The sequence below is a fragment of the Engystomops pustulosus genome, chromosome 3, assembly GCF_040894005.1.
Source record: "Engystomops pustulosus chromosome 3, aEngPut4.maternal, whole genome shotgun sequence".
Classification (NCBI taxonomy): Eukaryota; Metazoa; Chordata; class Amphibia; order Anura; family Leptodactylidae; genus Engystomops; species Engystomops pustulosus.
In genome coordinates this window covers 8617202-8642727 of record NC_092413.1, presented here as the reverse complement: position 1 = coordinate 8642727, position 25526 = coordinate 8617202, and the positions used below count along the sequence as shown (strand labels likewise).

Sequence of the window (25526 nt, the reverse complement as noted above, 5' to 3'; positions counted from 1 at the left end):
CTGTTAAAAATAAAATCAGATATCTATACAGAGCTGAGTGGGAAGACAGAAATCAGTTCTCTAAAGTACTTTCTGTGCAGACACTGAACAAGCAGAGAATGTTAGTAGATCATATATCTGACACCCATCAAATTCTGAATGCAATGCTGCCGTTGTGTCTACTCGTCCATTTCTGCATCACCACCTTGTATATAGATATCATGTTTCAGAACGCAATTCACTAAAACAGTTTCTGTACAGATGGTGAACAAGAAGGATATGCTGGCAGGTTCTAACTTTGGAACCTGCTGAATTTGGATTGCAGTGACATACATTAGCATAGTGGATATGTTAGCCATTCCTGCATCAAATGGCTTTACATGGTCTGGTGTAAGGGCAATGCTTCTCTGAACTCAAATCTCAAAATCAGTCTCATCGCAGACACTGAACAAGCAATGGAGAAGTTGGATTTTGTCTTTGTAAACTGTAGAACCCTGCATTCAGCTCAGATGGCTGTGCTGATTTGGTGGAATAACAATACTTCCCTGATTGAGAATCACTTAAGCAATCACTGAACACTGACACTGAACAAGCATGGGATGCAGGCACATTCTAACTTTCACACCTGAAGAATTAGGATTTCAGCTATTTTTTTGAAACTTCTTGGCTAATCTTGCACCAGATGGCAAGAAAATTTTCCTGTTAACTTGAGCAGTCTCTGTGCAGACACTGAACAAGCAGGGGATGATGTCAAATTCCAGTTTTGACACCTGGGATTTCAGCTGTTTCTTAGAAAATTCTTGGCCAATCTTGCACCAGATGGCTGTACAGAGCCTGGTGGAAAGACGCTTTCCCTTTGACTTGAGCATTTTCTTTGCAGACACTGAACATGCATGGGATGCAGGCACATTCTAACTCTGACATTTGTAGAATTAGGATTTCAGCTATTTCTTTGAAACGTCTTGGCCAGTCTTGGATCAGATAGCTGTACAGAGCCTGAGGGAAGAAAACTTTCCCGTTAACTTGAGCAGTCTCTTTGCAGACACTGAACAAGCAGAGTATGATGTAAAATTCCAGTTTTGACATCTGCAAAATTGGGATTTCAGCTGTTTCTTTGAAACTTCATGACTAATCTTGCATCAGATAACTGTACAGAGCCTGGGGGAAGGAAAGCTTCTAGTTAACTTGAATATTCTATGTGAAGACACTGAACAAGCAGGGGAAGAAGACAAATTCCAGTTCTGAAATTTGCAATTTTACAAACCTTGACTATGATGTAGATTGTATCACAGAGGAATAATATCATTGATGGATTTTGTTGTCTCTGTTTGTTCCAGGATTTCATTATGTGAAGAGCTCGTCCAGTAATCCGCTGAATTTTTACACCTGGAATATTTCCTGGATTATGAGGGAAGTGTTCTCCTACAACGGAGCCCGCCCCAAGCACGGTAAGTGACTCTTAGGGCGCGGTCCCACGTTGCGTTTGCAAACGCAGACGCAGACCAAACCGCGCCCACCGGGCGGTCCGCGGTCCAATCGCATCGGCGTTTCTCTATGTTTCTATTGAAAACGCCGATGCGATTGGACCGCGGACCGCCCGGTGGGCGCGGTTTGGTCTGCGTCTGCGTTTGCAAACGCAACGTGGGACCGCGCCCTTAGTGTATATTGTATGCACCTACTACCAGGGGGATGACGTTCTTTATTACCTTCGGAGGGGGAGGAAGACAGAGGTGTTTGTAGTCTGTTACCATGGAAACACATTAGTCTGCATTAGAGCTGTGTACACATTACACAGAATTTTTTTTTTTTGTCCGGATTAGTGGTAAATTTGATTGATTGAGTATTGAAATGCGCTGCAGCGATGGAGCTGTTGTCCATTGTCCTGATTATGCAGATATTGGCGCAGACCGTTGCACCTCACGCCCGTCTCCCCGCGTTTCATGCATCTTAATAATGCGCTGACAGCAGGAAGCCATAACCTAGTAAAAATGTTGATGAAGTCAGACTGAGGATGTGGAGTAATGAAAGTTTCTCCTCACCGGGGCTGATTATCACATCCCGAGGTGTTTACCTATAAAGCAAAATTGATGAATAAAATCGCTTTCGTTTAATGTCGGGGGTAGACGGCGGCGGGAGGAGATCAGGTCATAGATGATGAGACGCTGGTGCTAAATACAGAGCTCCCATTGAAAGTACTGAGCAATTCCTGTATCACATGGTCCTGGAATAAGTACAACACCTCCCGCAATACAAATGGTTAAAACCGACTCTGTGCAGACACTGAACAAGAAGGGGTCAAGGCAGATTCTATCTCTAAAACCTGTAGAATTCAAAACACACTGAAAATACTTGGCTGATCCTTCACATCGTGACTGTACAGAGTCTGCCCACAAGGCAAATAACCATAGAAGCCTCTTTTTAGACACTGAAGAAGCAGGGAATAACGGAAGATTCTAGCTCTGTATCCTATAGACTTCAGTGTTTCGCATTGAACTACTCGGCAAACCTGCATCAGAAGGCTGTGCACAGCCTGGTGTACTAATAATGCTTCCAAAAATGCAAATGACTAAATAAGCCTCTTTTTAGACACTGAACAAGCAGGGGATGCTAGGGGATATCCCTCTCTCAAATCGGTAAAAATCAAAATACATGTAAAATACTTGGCCAATCCTTAACATCATTACTGTACAGAGGCTGGTATAAGGACAGCACATCCAAGAAGGCAAATCATTAAAGTAGCCTCTGTGCAGACATAGAGCAAGCAGGTAATAATGCTAGAATGCTAGCTTAGAATCATATAGACTTCTAATAGGCTTCCATTGAAACTACTTGGCAAATCTGCATCTGTATACGGTGTGGTATAACAATATCACTTCCCAAAAGGTAAATCACTAAAGCAGCCTCTGTTTAGACACTGAACAAGCAGGGGATGATGGCAGATGCTAGATTTCAATTCTGCAGGATGGGATTTGCAGAACTTCCATTGAAACTAATTGGCACATTCTCTATCGGATGGGTGTACAGAGGAATTTCCTGGAAAACCGATTCATGCAAATCACTTTAGATGTCTGTGCAGACACTGATCAAGCAAGATTCTGGTGGATTCTAGCTCTGATACCCCTGGAACACATCTGCTGTTGAATCCATTTGGCAAAGCTTACATCAGATGAATGCACACAGCTTGGTATGAAAAGAACCCTTATCATAGTACACAGCAATAATTAGTCTCTGTGCAGACGCTGAACAAGCAGCGAAACTGGCAAATTATATCCCTGAAACCCTTTAGCATTCTGAATGAAGTTGCTCTATATCCATTCCTCTCCTCTTGCAGTTTAAAGTGAAACAGACCCCCGGTAGAATTCTAGAACAGTCTCTCATGAAGGAATGCACAGAGCACAGCAGTGTGAGGAGCCCCCTCTAAGAAAAGCAATTAGAAAAGCTACAGTTCTGGAATATATATATATTTTTTGCAATGATGCTGCTACAAAAACATACACATAAGTAAAATACCAAAACTCTCCAAACCTAATACCTATCACTGTCTTCGGAGAGCACAGAGCATAGCAGTGTGAGGACACGCCCCCAGTGCACCTGGAGAAGCTATAATCCTGGAATATAAATCCATATATCACAGTCCTGCTGCTGCTAATAACACACACAGAGGTCTGATTACACATCTCTCCATGGACAATACATAACACTGGCTGCAGAGAGCACAGAGCACAGCAGTGTGAGGTCTGATTACACATCTCTCCATGGACAATACATAACACTGGCTGCAGAGAGCACAGAGCACAGCAGTGTGAGGTCTGATTACACATCTCTACAGGGACAATACATAACACTGGCTGCAGAGAGCACAGAGCACAGCAGTGTGAGGTCTGATTACACATCTCTCCAGAAACAGTACCGAACACTGGCTGCAGAGGGCACAGAGCACAGCAGTGTGAGTTATGATTACATATCTCTCCAGGGACAATACATAACACTGGCTGCAGAGAGCGCAGAGCACAGCAGTGTGAGGACATGCCCCCAGTGCACATGGAGAAGCTATAATCCTGGAATATAAATCCATATATTACAGTCCTGCTGCTACTAATAACACACACAGAGGTCTGATTACACATCTCTCCATGGACAATACATAACACTGGCTACAGAGAGCACAGAGCACAGCAGTGTGAGGTCTGATTACACATCTCTCCAGGGACAATACATAACACTGGCTGCAGAGAGCACAGCAGTGTGAGGTCTGATTACACATCTCTCCAGGGACAGTACATAACACTGGCTGCAGAGAGCACAGAGCACAACAGTGTGAGGTCTGATTACACATCTCTCCAAGGACAGTACATAACACTGGCTGCAGAGAGCACAGAGCACAGCAGTGTGAGGTCTGATTACACCTCTCTCCAGGGACAATACATAACACTGGCTGCAGAGAGCATAGAGCACAGCAGTGTGAGGTCTGATTACACATCTCTCCAGGGACATACATCACACTGGCTGCAGAGAGCACAGAGCACAGCAGTGTGAGGTCTGATTACACATCTCTCCAGGTACAATACATAACACTGGCTGCAGAGAGCACAGAGCACAGCAGTGTGAGGAATGATTACACATCTCTCCAGGGACAATACATAACACTGGCTGCAGAGAGCACAGAGCACAGCAGTGTGAGGCCTGATTACACATCTCTCCAGGGACAATACATCACACTGGCTGCAGAGAGCACAGAGCACAGCAGTGTGAGGTCTGATTACACATCTCTCCAGGGACAATACATAACACTGGCTGCAGAGACCACAGAGCACAGCAGTGTGAGGTCTGATTACACATCTCTCCAGGGACAATACATAACACTGGCTGCAGAGATCACAGAGCACAGCAGTGTGAGGTCTGCTTACACATCTCTCCAGGGACAATACATAACACTGGCTGCAGAGAGCACAGAGCACAGCAGTGTGAGGTCTGATTACACATCTCTCCAGGAACAATACATAACACTGGCTGCAGAGAGCACAGCAGTGTGAGGTCTGATTACACATCTCTCCAGGGACAGTACATAACACTGGCTGCAGAGATCACATAGCACAACAGTGTGAGGTCTGATTACACATCTCTCCAGGGACAGTACATAACACTGGCTGCAGAGAGCACAGAGCACAGCAGTGTGAGGTCTGATTACACCTCTCTCCAGGGACAATACATAACACTGGCTGCAGAGAGCATAGAGCACAGCAGTGTGAGGTCTGATTACACATCTCTCCAGGTACAATACATAACACTGGCTGCAGAGAGCACAGAGCACAGCAGTGTGAGGAATGATTACACATCTCTCCAGGGACAATACATAACACTGGCTGCAGAGAGCACAGAGCACAGCAGTGTGAGGTCTGATTACACATCTCTCCAGGGACAATACATCACACTGGCTGCAGAGAGCACAGAGCACAGCAGTGTGAGGTCTGATTACACATCTCTCCAGGGACAATACATAACACTGGCTGCAGAGACCACAGAGCACAGCAGTGTGAGGTCTGATTACACATCTCTCCAGGGACAATACATAACACTGGCTGCAGAGAGCATAGAGCACAGCAGTGTGAGGTCTGATTACACATCTCTCCAGGTACAATACATAACACTGGCTGCAGAGAGCACAGAGCACAGCAGTGTGAGGAATGATTACACATCTCTCCAGGGACAATACATAACACTGGCTGCAGAGAGCACAGAGCACAGCAGTGTGAGGTCTGATTACACATCTCTCCAGGGACAATACATCACACTGGCTGCAGAGAGCACAGAGCACAGCAGTGTGAGGTCTGATTACACATCTCTCCAGGGACAGTACATAACACTGGCTGCAGAGAGCACAGAGCACAGCAGTGTGAGGTCTGATTACACCTCTCTCCAGGGACAATACATAACACTGGCTGCAGAGAGCATAGAGCACAGCAGTGTGAGGTCTGATTACACATCTCTCCAGGTACAATACATAACACTGGCTGCAGAGAGCACAGAGCACAGCAGTGTGAGGAATGATTACACATCTCTCCAGGGACAATACATAACACTGGCTGCAGAGAGCACAGCAGTGTGAGGTCTGATTACACATCTCTCCAGGGACAGTACATAACACTGGCTGCAGAGAGCACAGAGCACAACAGTGTGAGGTCTGATTACACATCTCTCCAGGGACAGTACATAACACTGGCTGCAGAGAGCACAGAGCACAGCAGTGTGAGGTCTGATTACACCTCTCTCCAGGGACAATACATAACACTGGCTGCAGAGAGCATAGAGCACAGCAGTGTGAGGTCTGATTACACATCTCTCCAGGTACAATACATAACACTGGCTGCAGAGAGCACAGAGCACAGCAGTGTGAGGAATGATTACACATCTCTCCAGGGACAATACATAACACTGGCTGCAGAGAGCACAGAGCACAGCAGTGTGAGGTCTGATTACACATCTCTCCAGGGACAATACATCACACTGGCTGCAGAGAGCACAGAGCACAGCAGTGTGAGGTCTGATTACACATCTCTCCAGGGACAATACATAACACTGGCTGCAGAGACCACAGAGCACAGCAGTGTGAGGTCTGATTACACATCTCTCCAGGGACAATACATAACACTGGCTGCAGAGAGCACAGAGCACAGCAGTGTGAGGTCTGATTACACATCTCTCCAGGGACAATACATAACACTGGCTGCAGAGAGCACAGAGCACAGCAGTGTGAGGTCTGATTACACATCTCTCCAGGGACAATACATAACAGCCTGAATAGTCACATCTGCTGACAGGTTCCCTTTACCATTTTGTATTATTTTTAACCAGATTTTTGGATATTGATCACTGAATATCAGCCCCTGTGCCTGTAAGTCAGCGCTCGCTGGTTTCCAGTTTGGGGGAAGTTATAATACGCCCAAATTAGGAGTCAGGGAGTAAGTAAACACGGAGAGATGATCTCCTCTCTCCCAGAAATTACACTGTGGAAATAAAGACGTAAATGTTATTTGCTAATGTCCACCCCCCCCCCTCTCGCCCGCCCGGGCCCCGGCTCGTAATGACCCAAAAACTCTCCTTCCATCTTGGAGTTTTTAAATCAAACATTATGTCTTGTGCCGAGCGCGACATCAAAATGCTCCATAAAACGTACAGATTTAATTTTGTGTGGCTGGAAGGCAGCGAGCTCCCGGCGTGATGAATACATAGTCGTAATGTCATATAATGGAGCCACAAAGTACTCGGCTCTGCTCCGCCGCACAGCAGGGAAACGGAGATGTAGTGGGGAACTATAATATCAATGGGACCATCACCGATCAGAGGTAACATGTGCTCAGTTCTCCATAGCACCTCTGCAGGACAGATTGGGTATTACACAATCAACACTAAATTCAGTGGACGGTCCATGGGTACCGCTTGTAGCTCAGCCCTTCTTCCATACTGAACCTACTAACCCAATCTGTACCAGTCTGTATCAGTAATGTGCTGGTCCTCGGGGGTCGGTCTCTCTGCAGTCTGTATCAGTAATGTTCTGGTCCTCAGGGTTCGGTCTCTCTACAGTCTGTATCAGTAATGTGCTGGTCCTCGGGGGTCGGTCTCTCTACAGTCTGTATTAGTAATGTGCTGGTCCTCGGGGGTCGGTCTCTCTACAGTCTGTATCAGTAATGTGCTGGTCCTCGGGGGTCGGTCTCTTTGCAGTCTGTATCAGTAATGTGCTGGTCCTCGGGGTTGGTGTCTCTGCAGTCTGTATCTATAATGTGCTGGTCCTCGGGGGTTGGTCTCTCTACAGTCTGTATCAGTAATGTGCTGGTCCTCGGGGTTGGTGTCTCTGCAGTCTGTATCTATAATGTGCTGGTCCTCAGGGGTTGGTCTCTCTGCAGTCAGTATCTATAATGTGCTGGTCCTTGGGGGTTGGTCTCTCTGTAGTCTGTATCTATAATGTGCTGGTCCTCAGGGGTTGGTCTCTCTGCAGTCAGTATCTATAATGTGCTGGTCCTCGGGGGTTGGTCTCTCTACAGTCTGTATCAGTAATGTGCTGGTCCTCGGGGTTGGTGTCTCTGCAGTCTGTATCTATAATGTGCTGGTCCTCAGGGGTTGGTCTCTCTGCAGTCAGTATCTATAATGTGCTGGTCCTTGGGGGTTGGTCTCTCTGTAGTCTGTATCTGTAATATGCTGGTCCTTGGGGTCGGTCTCTCTGTAGTCTGTATCTGTAATGTGCTGGTCCTCAGGGGTTGGTCTCTCTGTAGTCTGTATCTGTAATGTTCTGGTCTTCGGGGTTGGTCTCTCTGCAGTCTGTATCAGTAATGTTCTGGTCTTCGGGGTTGGTCTCTCTGCAGTCTGTATCAGTAATGTGCTGGTCCTTGGGGGTCGGTCTCTCTGCAGTCTGTATCAGTAATGTTCTGGTCCTCGGGGTTGGTCTCTCTGCAGTTTGTATCTATAATGTACTGGTCTTCGGGGGTTGGTCTCTCTGCAGTCTGTATCAGTAATGTGCTGGTCCTTGTGGTTGGTCTCTCTGCAATCTGTATCTATAATGTGCTGGTCTTCGGGGGTTGGTCTCTCTGCAGTCTGTATCAGTAATGTTCTGGTCTTCGGGGTTGGTCTCTCTGCAGTCTGTATCAGTAATGTGCTGGTCCTCGGGGTTGGTCTCCCTGCAGCCTGTATCTATAATGTGCTGGTCCTCAGGGTTTGGTCTCCCTGTAGTCTGTATCTATAATGTGCTGGTCCTTGGGGATTGGTCTCTCTGCAGTTTGTATCAGTAATGTGCTAGTCCTCGGGGGTCGGTCCCTCTGCAGTCTGTAATGTGCTGATCCTTAGGGGTTGATATCTCTATAGTCTGTATCTACATTGTCATAGTCCTCAGGGATTGGTCTCTTGGCAGTCCTTATTTGTAATGTGCTGGTTCTCAGGGGTTGGTCTCTCTGCAGTCTGTGTCTGTAATGTGCTGCTCCTCGGGGGTGGACCTCATATCAATAATTACCACTATAATAGAAGGTCTGCAGATGTTAGACTCAATCTCTCCAATATATAAAACTTCCTGAAGCTTATCATCTTATCATTTTTTTTTTTTGTAGGAAATTTCTTCTCCTCTCCCCTGTTTTTTTTACAGCTCATCTCATGAGGTTATGGGGCCCCTATTCCTGTTCCAGGGATGTATGTGCCTTATAACCTGGGATTTGGTAATGAGGTAGAAAGTTAAGTTCCCATCATTTGGTGCAGGATGAGGATCCGATAGCGAGGACATTTCTTATTCACTCATTTCCCCCGATTTCTAAGAAAGAAATGTACGGTATTAAAAATAATGAATTAAAATGGTAAAAAGTGAAATCCAAAAGCTACAAAGAATCTATGAAGGATGACGGCAAAATGTCCCAGTGTGCTCCGGGGAGGGGAGAGATTCCTGATAAATGCCAGGAAATATGAGGTAACATAAGAGGCCACATAACGGCTGCGGATAACGGCCGGGAAAGGCGCAAGATGTGCATCCATGGAGCATCCCTGAAATCATGTATCATGTGACCTCATATGCTATTATATGATCACTATCACTGAGAAGTACAGGTGGAGCAGTATTATAGTAGTTATATTCCTGTACATAGGGGGCAGTATTATAGTAGTTATATTCTTGTACATAGGGGGCAGTATTATAGTAGTTATATTCCTGTACATAGGGGGCAGTATTATAGTAGTTATATTCCTGTACATAGGGGGCAGTATTATAGTAGTTATATTCTTGTACATAGGGGGCAGTATTATAGTAGTTATATTCCTGTACATAGGGGGCAGTATTATAGTAGTTATATTCCTGTACATAGGGGGCAGTATTATAGTAGTTATATTCTTGTACATAGAGGGCAGTATTATAGTAGTTATATCCCTGTACACAGGGGCAGTATTATAGTAGTTATATTCCTGTACATAGGGGGTAGTATTATAGTAGTTATATTCCTGTACATAGGAGGCAGTATTATAGTAGTTATATTCTTGTACATAGGGGGCAGTATTATAGTAGTTATATTCCTGTACATAGGGGGCAGTATTATAGTAGTTATATTCTTGTACATAGAGGGCAGTATTATAGTAGTTATATCCCTGTACACAGGGGCAGTATTATAGTAGTTATATTCTTGTACATAGGGGGCAGTATTATAGTAGTTATATTCTTGTACATAGGAGCAGTATTATAGTAGTTATATTCTTGTACATAGGGGACAGTATTATAGTAGTTATATTCTTGTACATAGGAGCAGTATTATAGTAGTTATATTCCTGTACATAGGGGCAGTATTATAGTAGTTATATTCCTGTACATAGGGGGCAGTATTATAGTAGTTATATTCCTGTACATAGGGGGCAGTATTATAGTAGTTATATTCCTGTACATAGGGGGCAGTATTATAGTAGTTATATTCTTGTACATAGGGAGCAGTATTATAGTAGTTATATTCTTGTACATAGGGGGCAGTATTATAGTAGTTATATTCCTGTACATAGGGGGCAGTATTATAGTAGTTATATTCTTGTACATAGGGGGCAGTATTATAGTAGTTATATTCTTGTACATAGGGGGCAGTATTATAGTAGTTATATTCTTGTACATAGGGGGCAGTATTATAGTAGTTATATTCTTGTACATAGGGGGCAGTATTATAGTAGTTATATTCCTGTACATAGGGAGCAGTATTATAGTAGTTATATTCCTGTACATAGGGGCAGTATTATAGTAGTTATATTCTTGTACATAGGGGCAGTATTATAGTAGTTATATTCCTGTACATAGGGGGCAGTATTATAGTAGTTATATTCTTGTACATAGGGGGCAGTATTATAGTAGTTATATTCTTGTACATAGGGGGCAGTATTATAGTAGTTATATTCTTGTACATAGGGGGCAGTATTATAGTAGTTATATTCCTGTACATAGGGGGCGGTATTATAGTAGTTATATTCTTGTACATAGGGGGCAGTATTATAGTAGTTATATTCTTGTACATAGGGGGCAGTATTATAGTAGTTATATTCTTGTACATAGGGAGCAGTATTATAGTAGTTATATTCCTGTACATAGGGAGCAGTATTATAGTAGTTATATTCCTGTACATAGGGGGCAGTATTATAGTAGTTATATTCTTGTACATAGGAAGCAGTATTATAGTAGTTATATTCCTGTACATAGGGGGCAGTATTATAGTAGTTATATTCTTGTACATAGGGGCAGTATTATAGTAGTTATATTCCTGTACATAGGGGGCAGTATTATAGCAGTTATATTCCTGTACATAGGGGGCAGTATTATAGTGGTTATATTCCTGTACATAGGGGGCAGTATTATAGTAGTTATATTCCTTTACATAGGGGGCAGTATTATAGTAGTTATATTCCTGTACATAGGGGGCAGTATTATAGTAGATATATTCTTGTACATAGGAGGCAGTATTATAGTAGTTATATTCTTGTACATAGGGGACAGTATTATAGTAGTTATATTCTTGTACATAGGGGGCAGTATTATAGTAGTTATTTCTCTTACATAGGGGGCAGTATTATAGTAGTTATATTCTTGTACATAGGGGGCAGTATTATAGTAGTTATATTCTTGTACATAGGGGGCAGTATTATAGTAGTTATATTCCTGTACATAGGGGGCAGTATTATAGTAGTTATATTCTTGTACATAGGGGGCAGTATTATAGTAGTTATATTCTTGTACATAGGGGGCAGTATTATAGTAGTTATATTCTTGTACAAAGGGGTCGGTATTATTTTATGCTTCTATAATATTGGTATGACATTTTGTTTACAGGATTAAAGCCAATAACTGCATTTTCAGTTTTCTATCTTCCTGTGGACAGGTCATGAATCACAGAGTAAAAAAATAACTTATATTAAATATCAGATTACATTTACTTAATTATTCAGTAAAATCTTATCCCATATATTTTCTCTGCCAGTCTGTGTCCTCCTGCAGGTCAGGGCTGGGTCAGGGGTCATCCTGATGGACATTTTATACAGTTATCATTAACCATTTAGTTTTCTTTATACATTTTCTTCTCTTTATTTCTCAAAAACATAATGTAACTATATCTAGTTACTGAAATATGTAATAATTCTGAGTGCTTGGGTAAATATTTTGGAGGATCATCACCTTTTGCAGTAAAGTCCTTATGTAGAAATTCTAAAACCGACCTTGACACATTCAGAAAATGTTTGACACAAAGGGGCTCATTTACTAAGGATCCGAATCGCACATTTTCGTGGGGCTTCCTGAATATTTCCGATTTGCGCCAAATTGCCCCGGGATTTTGGCGCACGTGATCAGATTGTGGTGCATGAGCACCGGCTTTCACGTGACAGAAATCGGGGGGCGTGGCCGTCGGAAAACCCCACGGATTCAGAAAAAACGTGGAATTTAAAAAAAAATTTGTGTCACAAGATCAGCACTTACATGCACCAGGAAGAAGAAGGTGAACTCCGGCGGACCTCAACGCAGCAGCGGCACCTGCTAGAACTCGGGCGCCCAACCTTAGTGAATCTTGGCAGACCTGGATCCTCGTCGGAGAACGTACCGCGGGATCTCGACGGCTAAGTAAACGTGCCCCAGTGTGGCAGATTTACTCACCCGGTCCCGTCGCGATTCACTAAGATCGTGTGTCCGAGTTCCTTCCTGTGTCGCTGCTGCGCTCAGGTCCGCCGGAGTTCACCTTCTTCTTCCTGGTGCATGTGAGTGCTTGATCTTGCAACACATTTTGTTTTTTAAATTCTGCGGTTTTTCCTAATCCGTCGGGTTGCCCACCGATTTCTGATGCGTGCAAGCCGGCGCCAAAATCCGATCACGTGCGACACAATCCCGGGGCAATTCGGCGAGAAACGCAGACTATGGTCTATGTCCCTGACGCTGATTTGGAGGAATCGGTGCTCGGACAAGAGGACCAGAATGTTTTTTACTTTTTTCTTGATCTGTGGAACGTTCAGTATTGAGTCTCCCCACCTCCTCCATAACGTCTCACGGTCCTCCCCTTCCCCTCATGCCGGGAGACCCCAACTTATCAATAAAACACTTGAGTAAATGCATTTCATGTCCCGCTTCCTCCTCACCTGGGACTGGAGCAGATGTGTGTAATTTATTCATTTTTTTATGTCCTAGATTTCAACTGTAATTTCGAGTCCCACTGTGATCTGGAACATTCTCCTTCCCAAAATAACAACTCATGGAGAGTCACCAACGCGGAGGAGTTATCCAGGCACAAAATCACGACCGGCCCAGCGGAGGATTATTCCGAGAACTCAACAAGAGGTAGGACATACTTTCTGATTGACGGATCCATCCAACTCGTCTGGGAAACTTCATCTTCTATTAGTAAGAGGTTTCCCGACATGTTGTCCACCTCCTGTAGGAGACATCTACTCATCTCCTCTCTTGGTTCATGTGGCACAGTCCAAGGCTCACCACTGTTCCCTCCAGGAGAGGTTGGACCCTGGTGGACATGACCGTGTAAGGCTATAAGTCCACAATATCAGGAGAAGGTACACAACTAGAGTGAAAGGAGATGATACCTGTGAGGAACAGGAGATACACAAGACAATGGAAACCGTAAAGGGGGTGTAGAAAGTTTACATGTTGTACTTATCCACATGAGGTGAAGCTCCCACTGCTGGAGCCCCTGGAGATTACAAGAGTGGAACCTCAGTGGTCTGAAAGAATGCTACCCGGAAGCGTTGTGCTATCTCCATTCACTAGTGACAACAGGGCCCCACTTTCTTCAGATCTCTGGGGGTTCCTTCTCATGATCAGTGTTGATTCCAACAGTTGGATACTCACAATCATATTTGGTACTGTGGGTTTGGGTCTCCGAACAAGCTTGACTTCAGTTCAAGTTTGGGGTTCAACTCACCCACCAGCCGGTAACACCCTGATCGGTGCTGGAACGCCCGCCACCACTTGCTCCATGATCGTCGCTCCTCAATGATGTTACAGAGGGCAATGACCCTCGGGAAAATAGATGGGTGGTGTTACCGGGAGATGTTACAGAGACCTGAACCCAGACCACACCTGAACCCAGAGCACACCTGAACCCAGACCACACCTGAACCCAGAGCACACCTGAACCCAGACCACACCTGAACGGGTCCGCTCATCCCTACTTGGTACAACCTATTTAAAGTAACAGACCCTATGATTAAGTCAGAACATCTTCTGGGGGTTGGTCACCAGGTGACTGGTCGTGGCCGATAAAGGTTTTGGTTTGTAGACATTTTGTATTATCATTTCCACCTTCACTACAAGTGGAGAACTATTTTGGGCTGGTCCTCAGGGACCTGTTAGATGATGACTTACCATGTATGGGAATCAGAGAGGAGCAAATCCATTTGTAGATTTGGTACACATCTGCCACCGAATCAATTCCTAATGTTTCCCAATTAATGAATGTGGTTTTAGAGGACTTGTTTACTACTTTTATTTGGTGGGTCTCAAAGACTTTGGAGAAGATAAGATTATATGGGAATCCTTGAGTGTGCGCTCGCTCTATCAATTCCCACATCATAATTTCCCCTTAGGGTCCTTTCCAAATTGAATCCGTGTGGCAGAAGGTAACACTCCTTTTGGTGTCCTCCGTTGTTCCTTGAAGGCTTGGACATGGTGGTAAAGGATCATGGGTGACACTACGGAATATAACCAGGACAGACAACATTGGACGAGAAGGGGAAGAGACTAAAGATGGATGTGTCTCATAAAACCCTGGTCCAAAATCTGTAACATCCAGTTGCCGCTGTCCAGCTGCTTTACTTTTGGATCCCTTGGTTCTTCTTGAGGTCCTTAGACTTGAAGACCTCAGCAAGGTCCAGTTCTTACATATAACTAATGGATTCACAGACTTTTTATAACCATTTATGAGGAACATCTCAACTCTTCCCAATCCACCGCCTTTCTATGCCTCACATTGACACAGATTCATCTCCAAAGTTTGTTACGTGAAGTTCTTCATCCTGAACTTCACAAGTTGCTGACAAAAGCTCTTAATCCACGATCAATTAGAGCAGAAAGAGGAGTTAGGGAAAACACTTGTCTCCAGATGAAGGGGGGGAGATCCGCACCCAAGGACGGGATATCCAGATGTAGCTTGTAATTGACAATGGCTCATTTGTATTTATTGCATCTTCTAGTTCAGTGTTTTTCAATCTTTTCAAAGCAAGTGCCCCCTAGTGACTGACAGTCCCAACCGCACTCCCCCAAAGAAGCCATCAGTTACACAGAGGAACACAATAACTCTCCATCCTGAAGCTCCATCACCATCTGTCACAGAAGATTAACACAGTATGAAGCCCCACTCTACCTACCACACAGTGATGTCACAGTACAGAGATAATACACAGAGATGTCACAGTACAGAGATAATACACAGAGATGTCACAGTACACGGATAATACACACAGTGATGTCACAGTACAGGGATAATACACACAGTGATGTCACAGTACAGGGATAATACACACAGTGATGTCACAGTACAGGGATAATACACACAGTGATGTCACAGTACAGGGATAATACACACAGTGATGTCACAGTACAGAGATAATACACACAGTGATGTCACAGTACAGAGATAATACACACAGCGATGTCACAGTACAGGGATAATACACACAGTGATGTCACAGTACAGGGATAATACACACAGTGATGTCACAGTACAGGAATAATACACACAGCGATGTCACAGTACAGGGATAATACACACAGTGATGTCACAGTACAGGGATAATACACACAGTGATGTCACAGTACAGGAATAATACACACAGCGATGTCACAGTACAGGGTAATACACACAGTGATGTCACAGTACAGGGATAATACACACAGTGATGTCACAGTACAGGGTGATGCACACAGTGATGTCACAGTACAGAGATAATACACACAGCGATGTCACAGTACAGGGATAATACACACAGCGATGTCACAGTACAGGGTAATACACACAGTGATGTCACAGTACAGAGATAATACACACAGTGATGTCACAGTACAGGGATAATACACACAGCGATGTCACAGTACAGGGATAACACACACAGTGATGTCACAGTACAGGGATAACACACACAGTGATGTCACAGTACAGGGATAATACACACAGTGATGTCACAGTACAGGGATAATACACACAGTGATGTCACAGTACAGGGATAATACACACAGCGATGTCACAGTACAGGGTGATGCACACAGTGATGTCACAGTACAGAGATAATACACAGAGATGTCACAGTACAGGGATAATACACACAGCGATGTCACAGTACAGGGGTAATACACACAGTGATGTCACAGTACAGAGATAATACACACAGCGATGTCACAGTACAGGGATAATACACACAGCGATGTCACAGTACAGGGATAATACACACAGCGATGTCACAGTACAGGGTAATACACACAGTGATGTCACAGTACAGGGATAATACACACAGCGATGTCACAGTACAGGGATAATGCACACAGTGATGTCACAGTACAGGGATAATACACACAGCGATGTCACAGTACAGGGATAATACACACAGTGATGTCACAGTACAGGGATAATACACACAGTGATGTCACAGTACAGGATAATACACACAGCGATGTCACAGTACAGGGATAATACACACAGTGATGTCACAGTACATGGATAATACACACAGTGATGTCACAGTACAGGGATAATATACACAGTGTTGTCACAGTACAGGGATAATGCACACAGTGATGTCACAGTACAGGGATAATACACACAGTGATGTCACAGTACAGAGATAATACACACAGTGATGTCACAGTACAGGAATAATACACACAGTGATGTCACAGTACAGAGATAATACACACAGTGATGTCACAGTACAGGGATAATACACACAGTGATGTCACAGTACAGGAATAATACACACAGTGATGTCACAGTACAGGGATAATACACACAGTGATGTCACAGTACAGGAATAATACACACAGTGATGTCACAGTACAGGGATAATACACACAGTGATGTCACAGTACAGGTATACTACACACAGTGATGTCACAGTACAGGGATAATACACACAGTGATGTCACAGTACAGGTATACTACACACAGTGATGTCACAGTACAGGGATAATACACACAGTGATGTCACAGTACAGGTATACTACACACAGTGATGTCACAGTACAGGGATAATACACACAGAGATGTCACAGTACAGAGATAATACACACAGTGATGTCACAGTACAGGGTGATGCACACAGTGATGTCACATAACATAGGGCCCTGGCATGACCAGTCCTTATGATTTCCCGTTTCTCTCTCCATACGGGGTGATATATGGCCCTGTGTATATGGTAATGTCGTGAGTTTCCCATGTTCCTTGGGCTGTTAGATTCTTTCCCGGGATGTGTCTCCTGTCTCTTCCTGATGAGATGATCTCCTGGCGGCTGCACAGTCCTATCTCCCTCATCTCGCTGTTATCGCTCCTGCGTCCATCGCATTACCTTGTAGACACTTAATTGGCTGCAGAAATTGTTAGGATAAGACGGCGTCTCCGTCCGCGCCTCCCCGGAATATCTCCCCCTAATGCAGGGAAATGACTCCTGACAAATCGCCTCCGACAATAAGAAACTTCCCCGTGATGTGGAATTATCAGATCCGCTGTAGAAGTGACGCGGAAACATGCGGATTATTATCTGGGATATTGTCCCTGCATATAAGGCATGAAATGTGCCAGATCTGGCAAGAGAAGGGTTAACTCGTCAGAGGACTGAACATAATATAGAATATAGCGAGAAGAACCGGCCCAACACACGGACATTGGGGCTCATTTACTAAGGGTAAGAACGCTGCACTTTCATTGGGTTTCCCGAATATCACCATTTTGCCCCGGGATTTTGTTGCACATGATTGGATAGTGTCGCATCGGCGCCGGCTTGCACACAACAGAAATCAGGGGTCGTCCGACTACCCGACTGATTCGGACAAACCGCAGAATAAAAAAAAACGATTTGTGTCGCAAGATCAAGCACTCACATGCACCAGGAAGAAGAAGGTGAACTCCGGCGGACCTGAGCGGGGAAGCGACACATGCAGGAACTCAGACGCACATTGTTAGTGAATCGCGCCGGACCCGAATCCTCCCCATCATTTTATGTATCCCGGCTTACTAACAGGGGTGACCATACAGACTGCAGCCAGTGCTATGTATTGTCCCTGGAGAGAGGTGTAATCAGACCTCACACTGCTGTGCTCTGTGCTCTCTGCAGCCAGTGTTATGTATTGTCCCTGGAGAGATGTGTAATCAGACCTCACACTGCTGTGCTCTGTGCTCTCTGCAGCCAGTGTTATGTATTGTCCCTGGAGAGATGTGCAATCAGACCTCACACTGCTGTGCTCTGTGCTCTCTGCAGCCTGTGTTATGTATTGTCCCCGGAGAGATGTGTAATCAGACCTCACACTGCTGTGCTCTGTGCTCTCTGCAGCCAGTGTTATGTATTGTCCCTGGAGAGATGTGTAATCAGACCTCACACTGCTGTGCTCTGTGCTCTCTGCAGCCAGTGTTATGTATTGTCCCTGGAGAGATGTGTAATCAGACCTCACACTGCTGTGCTCTGTGCTCTCTGCAGCCAGTGTTATGTACTGTCCCTGGAGAGATGTGTAATCAGACCTCACACTGCCGTGCTCTCTGCAGCCAGTGTTATGTACTGTCCCTGGAGAGAGGTGTAATCAGACCTCACACTGCTGTGCTCTGTGCTCTCTGCAGCCAGTGTTATGTACTGTCCCTGGAGAGATGTGTAATCAGACCTCACACTGCTGTGCTCTGTGCTCTCTGCAGCCAGTGTTATGTAATGTCCCTGGAGAGATGTGTAATCAGACCTCACACTGCTGTGCTCTGTGCTCTCTGCAGCCAGTGTTATGTACTGTCCCTGGAGAGATGTGTAATCAGACCTCACACTGCCGTGCTCTCTGCAGCCAGTGTTATGTATTGTCCCTGGAGAGAGGTGTAATCAGACCTCACACTGCTGTGCTCTGTGCTCTCTGCAGCCAGTGTTATGTACTGTCCCTGGAGAGATGTGTAATCAGACCTCACACTGCTGTGCTCTGTGCTCTCTGCAGCCAGTGTTATGTACTGTCCCTGGAGAGATGTGTAATCAGACCTCACACTGCTGTGCTCTGTGCTCCCTGCAGCCAGTGCTATGTATTGTCCCTGGAGAGAGGTGTAATCACAAGGTAAACAGATACATTGCAGACTGTGGGGCACATTTACTTCCGGAATGTCTGACGAGGATACGGAGCTGCCGCGATTCACTAAGATCGTGCGTCCAATTTCCTGCATGTGTCACTTCCCCGCTCAGGTCCGCCGGAGTTCACCTTCTTCTTCCCGGTGCATGTATATGCTGATCTTGCGACACAATTTGGTTTTTAAATTCGTCGGTTTGTCCGAATCAGTCAGGTTGTCCAACGTCCACGCCCCCCGATTTGTGTCGGATGAAATCCGGCACCGATTCACCACAATCTGATTGCGTGTGCCAAAAACCCCAGGGCAATTCAGGGCAAAACGATAAAAAGTCGGGAAATGCGTCCGACTGACTCTTAGTAAATGTGCCCCAGAGACGTTTTACTGGGTCTTTTCTTCGAAAAGTTCTGAAGTTCTGTCCCCCCTCCACCCCCCATGGGAAATGTCTCATGTAGGTTCTGGTGGTCTAGAACATGACGCATATTGTGGCAGATTTACTTACCTGGTCCATTCGGGATCCAGCGGCGCGTTCTGTGTGGAGGATTCGGGTCTTCCAGCGATTTACTAAGGTAGTGCGCCCGATGTCCACCAGGTGTCGCTGCTGCGCTGAAGTCCGTCGGATTGCACTGAAGTTCACCGTCCTATCTTGCGTGCAGGTAAGCACGTGTCAAGCGACACTTTTTTAAAAAAAATGCGGAGGTTTTTCCGAATCCATCGGGTTTTCTTATGGCCACGCCCCCCGATTCCGTCTCATGCAACCCGGCGCCAATGTGACACAATGAGGCAGATTTACTTACCCGGTCCGTTCGCGATCCAGCGGCGCGTTCTCTGCACTGGATTCGGGTCCGGCCGGGATTCATCAAAGCAGTTCCTCCGACGTCCACCAGGTGGCGCTGCTGCGCTGAAGTCCGCTGGAATGCCTTGAAATACACCGGCCTATCCAGGATGAAGGTGAGTGAAATTTTCGCGACACAATTTTTTTTTTAAATGCGGCGGTTTTTCCGAATACGTCGGGTTTTCGTTCGGCCACGCCCCCGATTTCCGTCGCGTGCATACCGGCACCGATGCGCCAAATTCCGATCGCGTGCGCCAAAAACCCGGGGCAATTCAGGTACAATCGGCGCAAATCGGAAATATTCGGGTAACACGTCGGGAAAACGCGAATCGGGCCCTTAGTAAATGACCCCCAATCTGATCGTGTGTGCCAAAATCCCGGGGCAATTCAAGGGAAATCGGCGCAAATCGGAAATATTCGTATAAGCCGTCGGAAAAACACGATTCGGGCCCTTAGTAAATGACCCCCAGCTGATCCATCAGGACATGAAAGTGAAAGGATTAACCCAAGAAGTCACTAATATGCAAATCAGGACGTTGGATGAGATCCAGACGTCGTCTTCCCAGTCTGGAGCCTCCAGGTGTCCTCGGATCTGTGTGACGCTTGTCTGTAGCGCCTGCGTCCGCGTTCCGTTGGCGTCATGTCCTTGTATGAGCACGGTGGACGCTGAGCGTATGACAGCAGGAGGTCAGAGCCCTTCTCCAGGGGGACGTCTAACCCCCTGTAATGTCAGACCATTCATCTCGCCATGTTGCTCTTATTTGTTTTCCGGCTCCGCAGTTTTCGTGGCGACATTTATTGTGCGGTAATTAAACCATCCCTCACAGCGCGTCTCCAGGTGCCAGATACTGAGGCTTATTACCCCATTCATCTTCCCACAATGGAGGCGTAAGGCGCGACCGTTACCTCTATCATAGAGATGTCATTAATGCACACAGTAACATATGAGAACATTCCGGAATATTCAGAGCTTAAAGGGAATGTCTATGTGGAAACTTACACGACTCTTCGGGTCTGGACTATAAATCTGATAATCACTTATATGTTTTGGAGGATTCAGAGACTGCGCATTAATAAAGACAGAATCTTATTGGTTACATCCAGTATTTATTCCCGTCAGTCCATGTAGGGAGTGGGAGGAGTCTGAATGACATATGACACTGATAGGGAGGGGTTATATTATATGAGCCAATAGATGGCAGCGATCATTCTTTAAAATTTTGTGGCCCAAAGCGACTAATCACAAGCGACCAACTTAGCAAGGACATTTTCAGAATAGAAAAGGCTCTAGGTTAGACATGGGTCAGGACAGGCAGCAGGTGCACAGACATGGGTCAGGATAGGCAGCAGGTGCACAGACATGGGTCAGGACAGGCAGCAGGTGCACAGACATGGGTCAGGACCAGCAGCAGGTGCACAGACATGGGTCAGGACAGAAGAAGCACAGACATGGGTCAGGACAGGCAGCAGGTGCACAGACATGGGTCAGGACAGGCAGCAGGTGCACAGACATGGGCCAGGACAGGCAGCAGGTGCACAGACATGGGTCAGGACCAGCAGCCGGTGCACAGACATGGGCCAGGACAGGCAGCAGGTGCACAGACATGGGTCAGGACAGGCAGCAGGTGCACAGACATGGGTCAGGGCAGGCAGCAGGTGTACAGACATGGGTCAGGACAGAAGAAGCACAGACATGGGTCAGGACAGGCAGCAGGTGCACAGACATGGGTCAGGGCAGGCAGCAGGTGTACAGACATGGGTCAGGACAGGCAGCAGGTGTACAGACATGGGTCAGAGCAGGCAGCAGGTGTACAGACATGGGTCAGGACAGGCAGCAGGTGTACAGACATGGGTCAGAGCAGGCAGCAGGTGTACAGACATGGGTCAGAGCAGGCAGCAGGTGTACAGACATGGGTCAGGACAGGCAGCAGGTGCACAGACATGGGTCAGGACAGAAGAAGCACAGACATGGGTCAGGACAGGCAGCAGGTGCACAGACATGGGTCAGGACAGGCAGCAGGTGCACAGACATGGGTCAGGACAGGCAGCAGGTGCACAGACATGGGTCAGGACAGAAGAAGCACAGACATGGGTCAGGACAGGCAGCAGGTGCACAGACATGGGTCAGGGCAGGCAGCAGGTGTACAGACATGGGTCAGGACAGAAGAAGCACAGACATGGGTCAGGACAGGCAGCAGGTGCACAGACATGGGTCAGGGCAGGCAGCAGGTGTACAGACATGGGTCAGGACAGAAGAAGCACAGACATGGGTCAGGACAGGCAGCAGGTGCACAGACATGGGTCAGGACAGGCAGCAGGTGTACAGACATGGGTCAGGACAGGCAGCAGGTGTACAGACATGGGTCAGGACAGGCAGCAGGTGCACAGACATGGGTCATGACAGAAGAAGCACAGACATGGGTCAGGACAGGCAGCAGGTGCACAGACAGGGGCCAGGACAGGCAGCAGGTGCACAGACATGGGTCAGGGCAGGCAGCAGGTGTACAGACATGGGTCAGGACAGAAGAAGCACAGACATGGGTCAGGACAGGCAGCAGGTGCACAGACATGGGTCAGGACAGGCAGCAGGTGCACAGACATGGGTCAGGACAGGCAGCAGGTGCACAGACATGGGTCAGGGCAGGCAGCAGGTGCACAGACATGGGTCAGGACAGAAGAAGCACAGACATGGGTCAGGACAGGCAGCAGGTGCACAGACATGGGTCAGGGCAGGCAGCAGGTGTACAGACATGGGTCAGGACAGGCAGCAGGTGTACAGACATGGGTCAGGACAGGCAGCAGGTGTACAGACATGGGTCAGGACAGGCAGCAGGTGCACAGACATGGGTCAGGACAGAAGAAGCACAGACATGGGTCAGGACAGGCAGCAGGTGCACAGACAGGGGCCAGGACAGGCAGCAGGTGCACAGACATGGGTCAGGGCAGGCAGCAGGTGTACAGACATGGGTCAGGACAGAAGAAGCACAGACATGGGTCAGGACAGGCAGCAGGTGCACAGACATGGGTCAGGACAGGCAGCAGGTGCACAGACATGGGTCAGGACAGGCAGCAGGTGCACAGACATGGGTCAGGGCAGGCAGCAGGTGCACAGACATGGGTCAGGACAGAAGAAGCACAGACATGGGTCAGGACAGGCAGCAGGTGCACAGACATGGGTCAGGGCAGGCAGCAGGTGCACAGATATCGATGAGAACAGGCAGCAGGTAAACAGATATTGGTCACACCAAGAAACAGGTACACAGACATGGGTCAGGAACGGCAGCAGGTGCACAGACATGGGTCAGGACAGGCAGCAGGTGTACAGACATGGGTCAGAGCAGGCAGCAGTTGCACAGACATGGGTCAGGACAGAAGAAGCACAGACATGGGTCAGGACAGGCAGCAGGTGCACAGACAGGGGCCAGGACAGGCAGCAGGTGCACAGACATGGGTCAGGGCAGGCAGCAGGTGTACAGACATGGGTCAGGACAGAAGAAGCACAGACATGGGTCAGGACAGGCAGCAGGTGCACAGACATGGGTCAGGACAGGCAGCAGGTGCACAGACATGGGTCAGGGCAGGCAGCAGGTGCACAGACATGGGTCAGGACAGAAGAAGCACAGACATGGGTCAGGACAGGCAGCAGGTGCACAGACATGGGTCAGGGCAGGCAGCAGGTGCACAGATATCGATGAGAACAGGCAGCAGGTAAACAGATATTGGTCACACCAAGAAACAGGTACACAGACATGGGTCAGGAACGGCAGCAGGTGCACAGACATGGGTCAGGACAGGCAGCAGGTGCACAGACATGGGTCAGGACAGGCAGCAGGTGCACAGACATGGGTCAGGACAGGCAGCAGGTGCACAGACATGGGTCAGGGCAGGCAGCAGGTGCACAGACATGGGTCAGGACAGAAGAAGCACAGACATGGGTCAGGACAGGCAGCAGGTGCACAGACATGGGTCAGGGCAGGCAGCAGGTGCACAGATATCGATGAGAACAGGCAGCAGGTAAACAGATATTGGTCACACCAAGAAACAGGTACACAGACATGGGTCAGGAACGGCAGCAGGTGCACAGACATGGGTCAGGACAGGCAGCAGGTGTACAGACATGGGTCAGAGCAGGCAGCAGTTGCACAGACAAGGGTCAGGACAGGGAGCAGTTGCACAGACATGGGTCAGAACAGGCAGCAGGTGTACAGACATGGGCCAGGACAGGCAGCAGGTGCACAGACATGGGTCAGAACAGGCAACAGGTGCATAGACATGGGCCAGGACAAGCAGCAGGTGCACAGACATGGGTCAGAACAGGCAGCAGGTGTACAGACATGGGCCAGGACAGGCAGCAGGTGCACAGACATGGGTCAGAACAGGCAGCAGGTGCATAGACATGGGCCAGGACAGGCAGAAGGTGCACAGACATGGTCCAGGACAGGCAGCAGGTGCACAGGCATGGGTCAGAACAGGCAGCAGGTTGCACAGGCATGGGTCAGAACAGGCAGCAGGTGCACAGACATGGGCCAGGACAGGCAGCAGGTGCACAGACATGGGTCAGTACAGGCAGCAGGTACACAGACATGGGCCAGGACATGCAGCAGGTGCACAGACATGGGTCAGAACAGGCAGCAGGTGCACAGATATGGGTCATGACATGGAGCAGGTGCATAGACATGGGCCAGGACATGCAGCAGGTGCACAGACATGGGTCAGAACAGGCAGCAGGTGCACAGATATGGGTCATGACATGGAGCAGGTGCATAGACATGGGCCAGGACATGCAGCAGGTGCACAGACATGGGTCAGAACAGGCAGCAGGTGCACAGATATGGGTCATGACATGGAGCAGGTGCATAGACATGGGCCAGGACATGCAGCAGGTGCACAGACATGGGTCAGAACAGGCAGCAGGTGCACAGATATGGGTCATGACATGGAGCAGGTGCATAGACATGGGTCAGGACATGCTACAGATACTCAGACATGGGTCAGGACTGGCAGCAGATACACACATGGGTCAGGACAGGCAGCAGATACACACATGGGTCAGGACAGGCAGCAATTAGACAACAAAGTCAATAAAGTTGAGGTGAAATTGAAATAGAGCAAAAAATAGCCAATTTCACATCGTTGGCACAAGTAACTGAGTGCACATTGCATCATCTAGAGCGGAGAGAGATATTGGCAAGTGTCCATCATTCCATTATAAATTTTGTTATTATAATTTTGACTGTGCGGTAAAGGGTTAAGCTACGATTTATACATCCAGGATCCTAGAGTGTAAGATATGTAAAGCGGTCCTCCAGGGTGCAGCAATGAACATGAGGTGGATGACAATCTAAAAAGCCATTGATTGATTTTGCGGTCCTGTCCTTAATGCGTCGTGACTTAACACTCGAGAGAGCAGAGCCCGGCACCGGAGCCAACTC

General features: G+C 47.2%; 1 protein-coding gene across 1 annotated transcript in view; it reads left to right on the top strand.

Moving 5' to 3' along the window:
• ALK (ALK receptor tyrosine kinase) overlaps positions 1-25526 on the top strand; it is a 566624-nt gene that overhangs the window by 188733 nt on the left and 352365 nt on the right. The window contains exons 2-3 of the mRNA XM_072139971.1: positions 1317-1427; positions 13142-13291. Coding sequence (XP_071996072.1) covers positions 1317-1427; positions 13142-13291 — 261 coding nt within the window. The remainder of the gene's footprint in view (positions 1-1316; positions 1428-13141; positions 13292-25526) is intronic.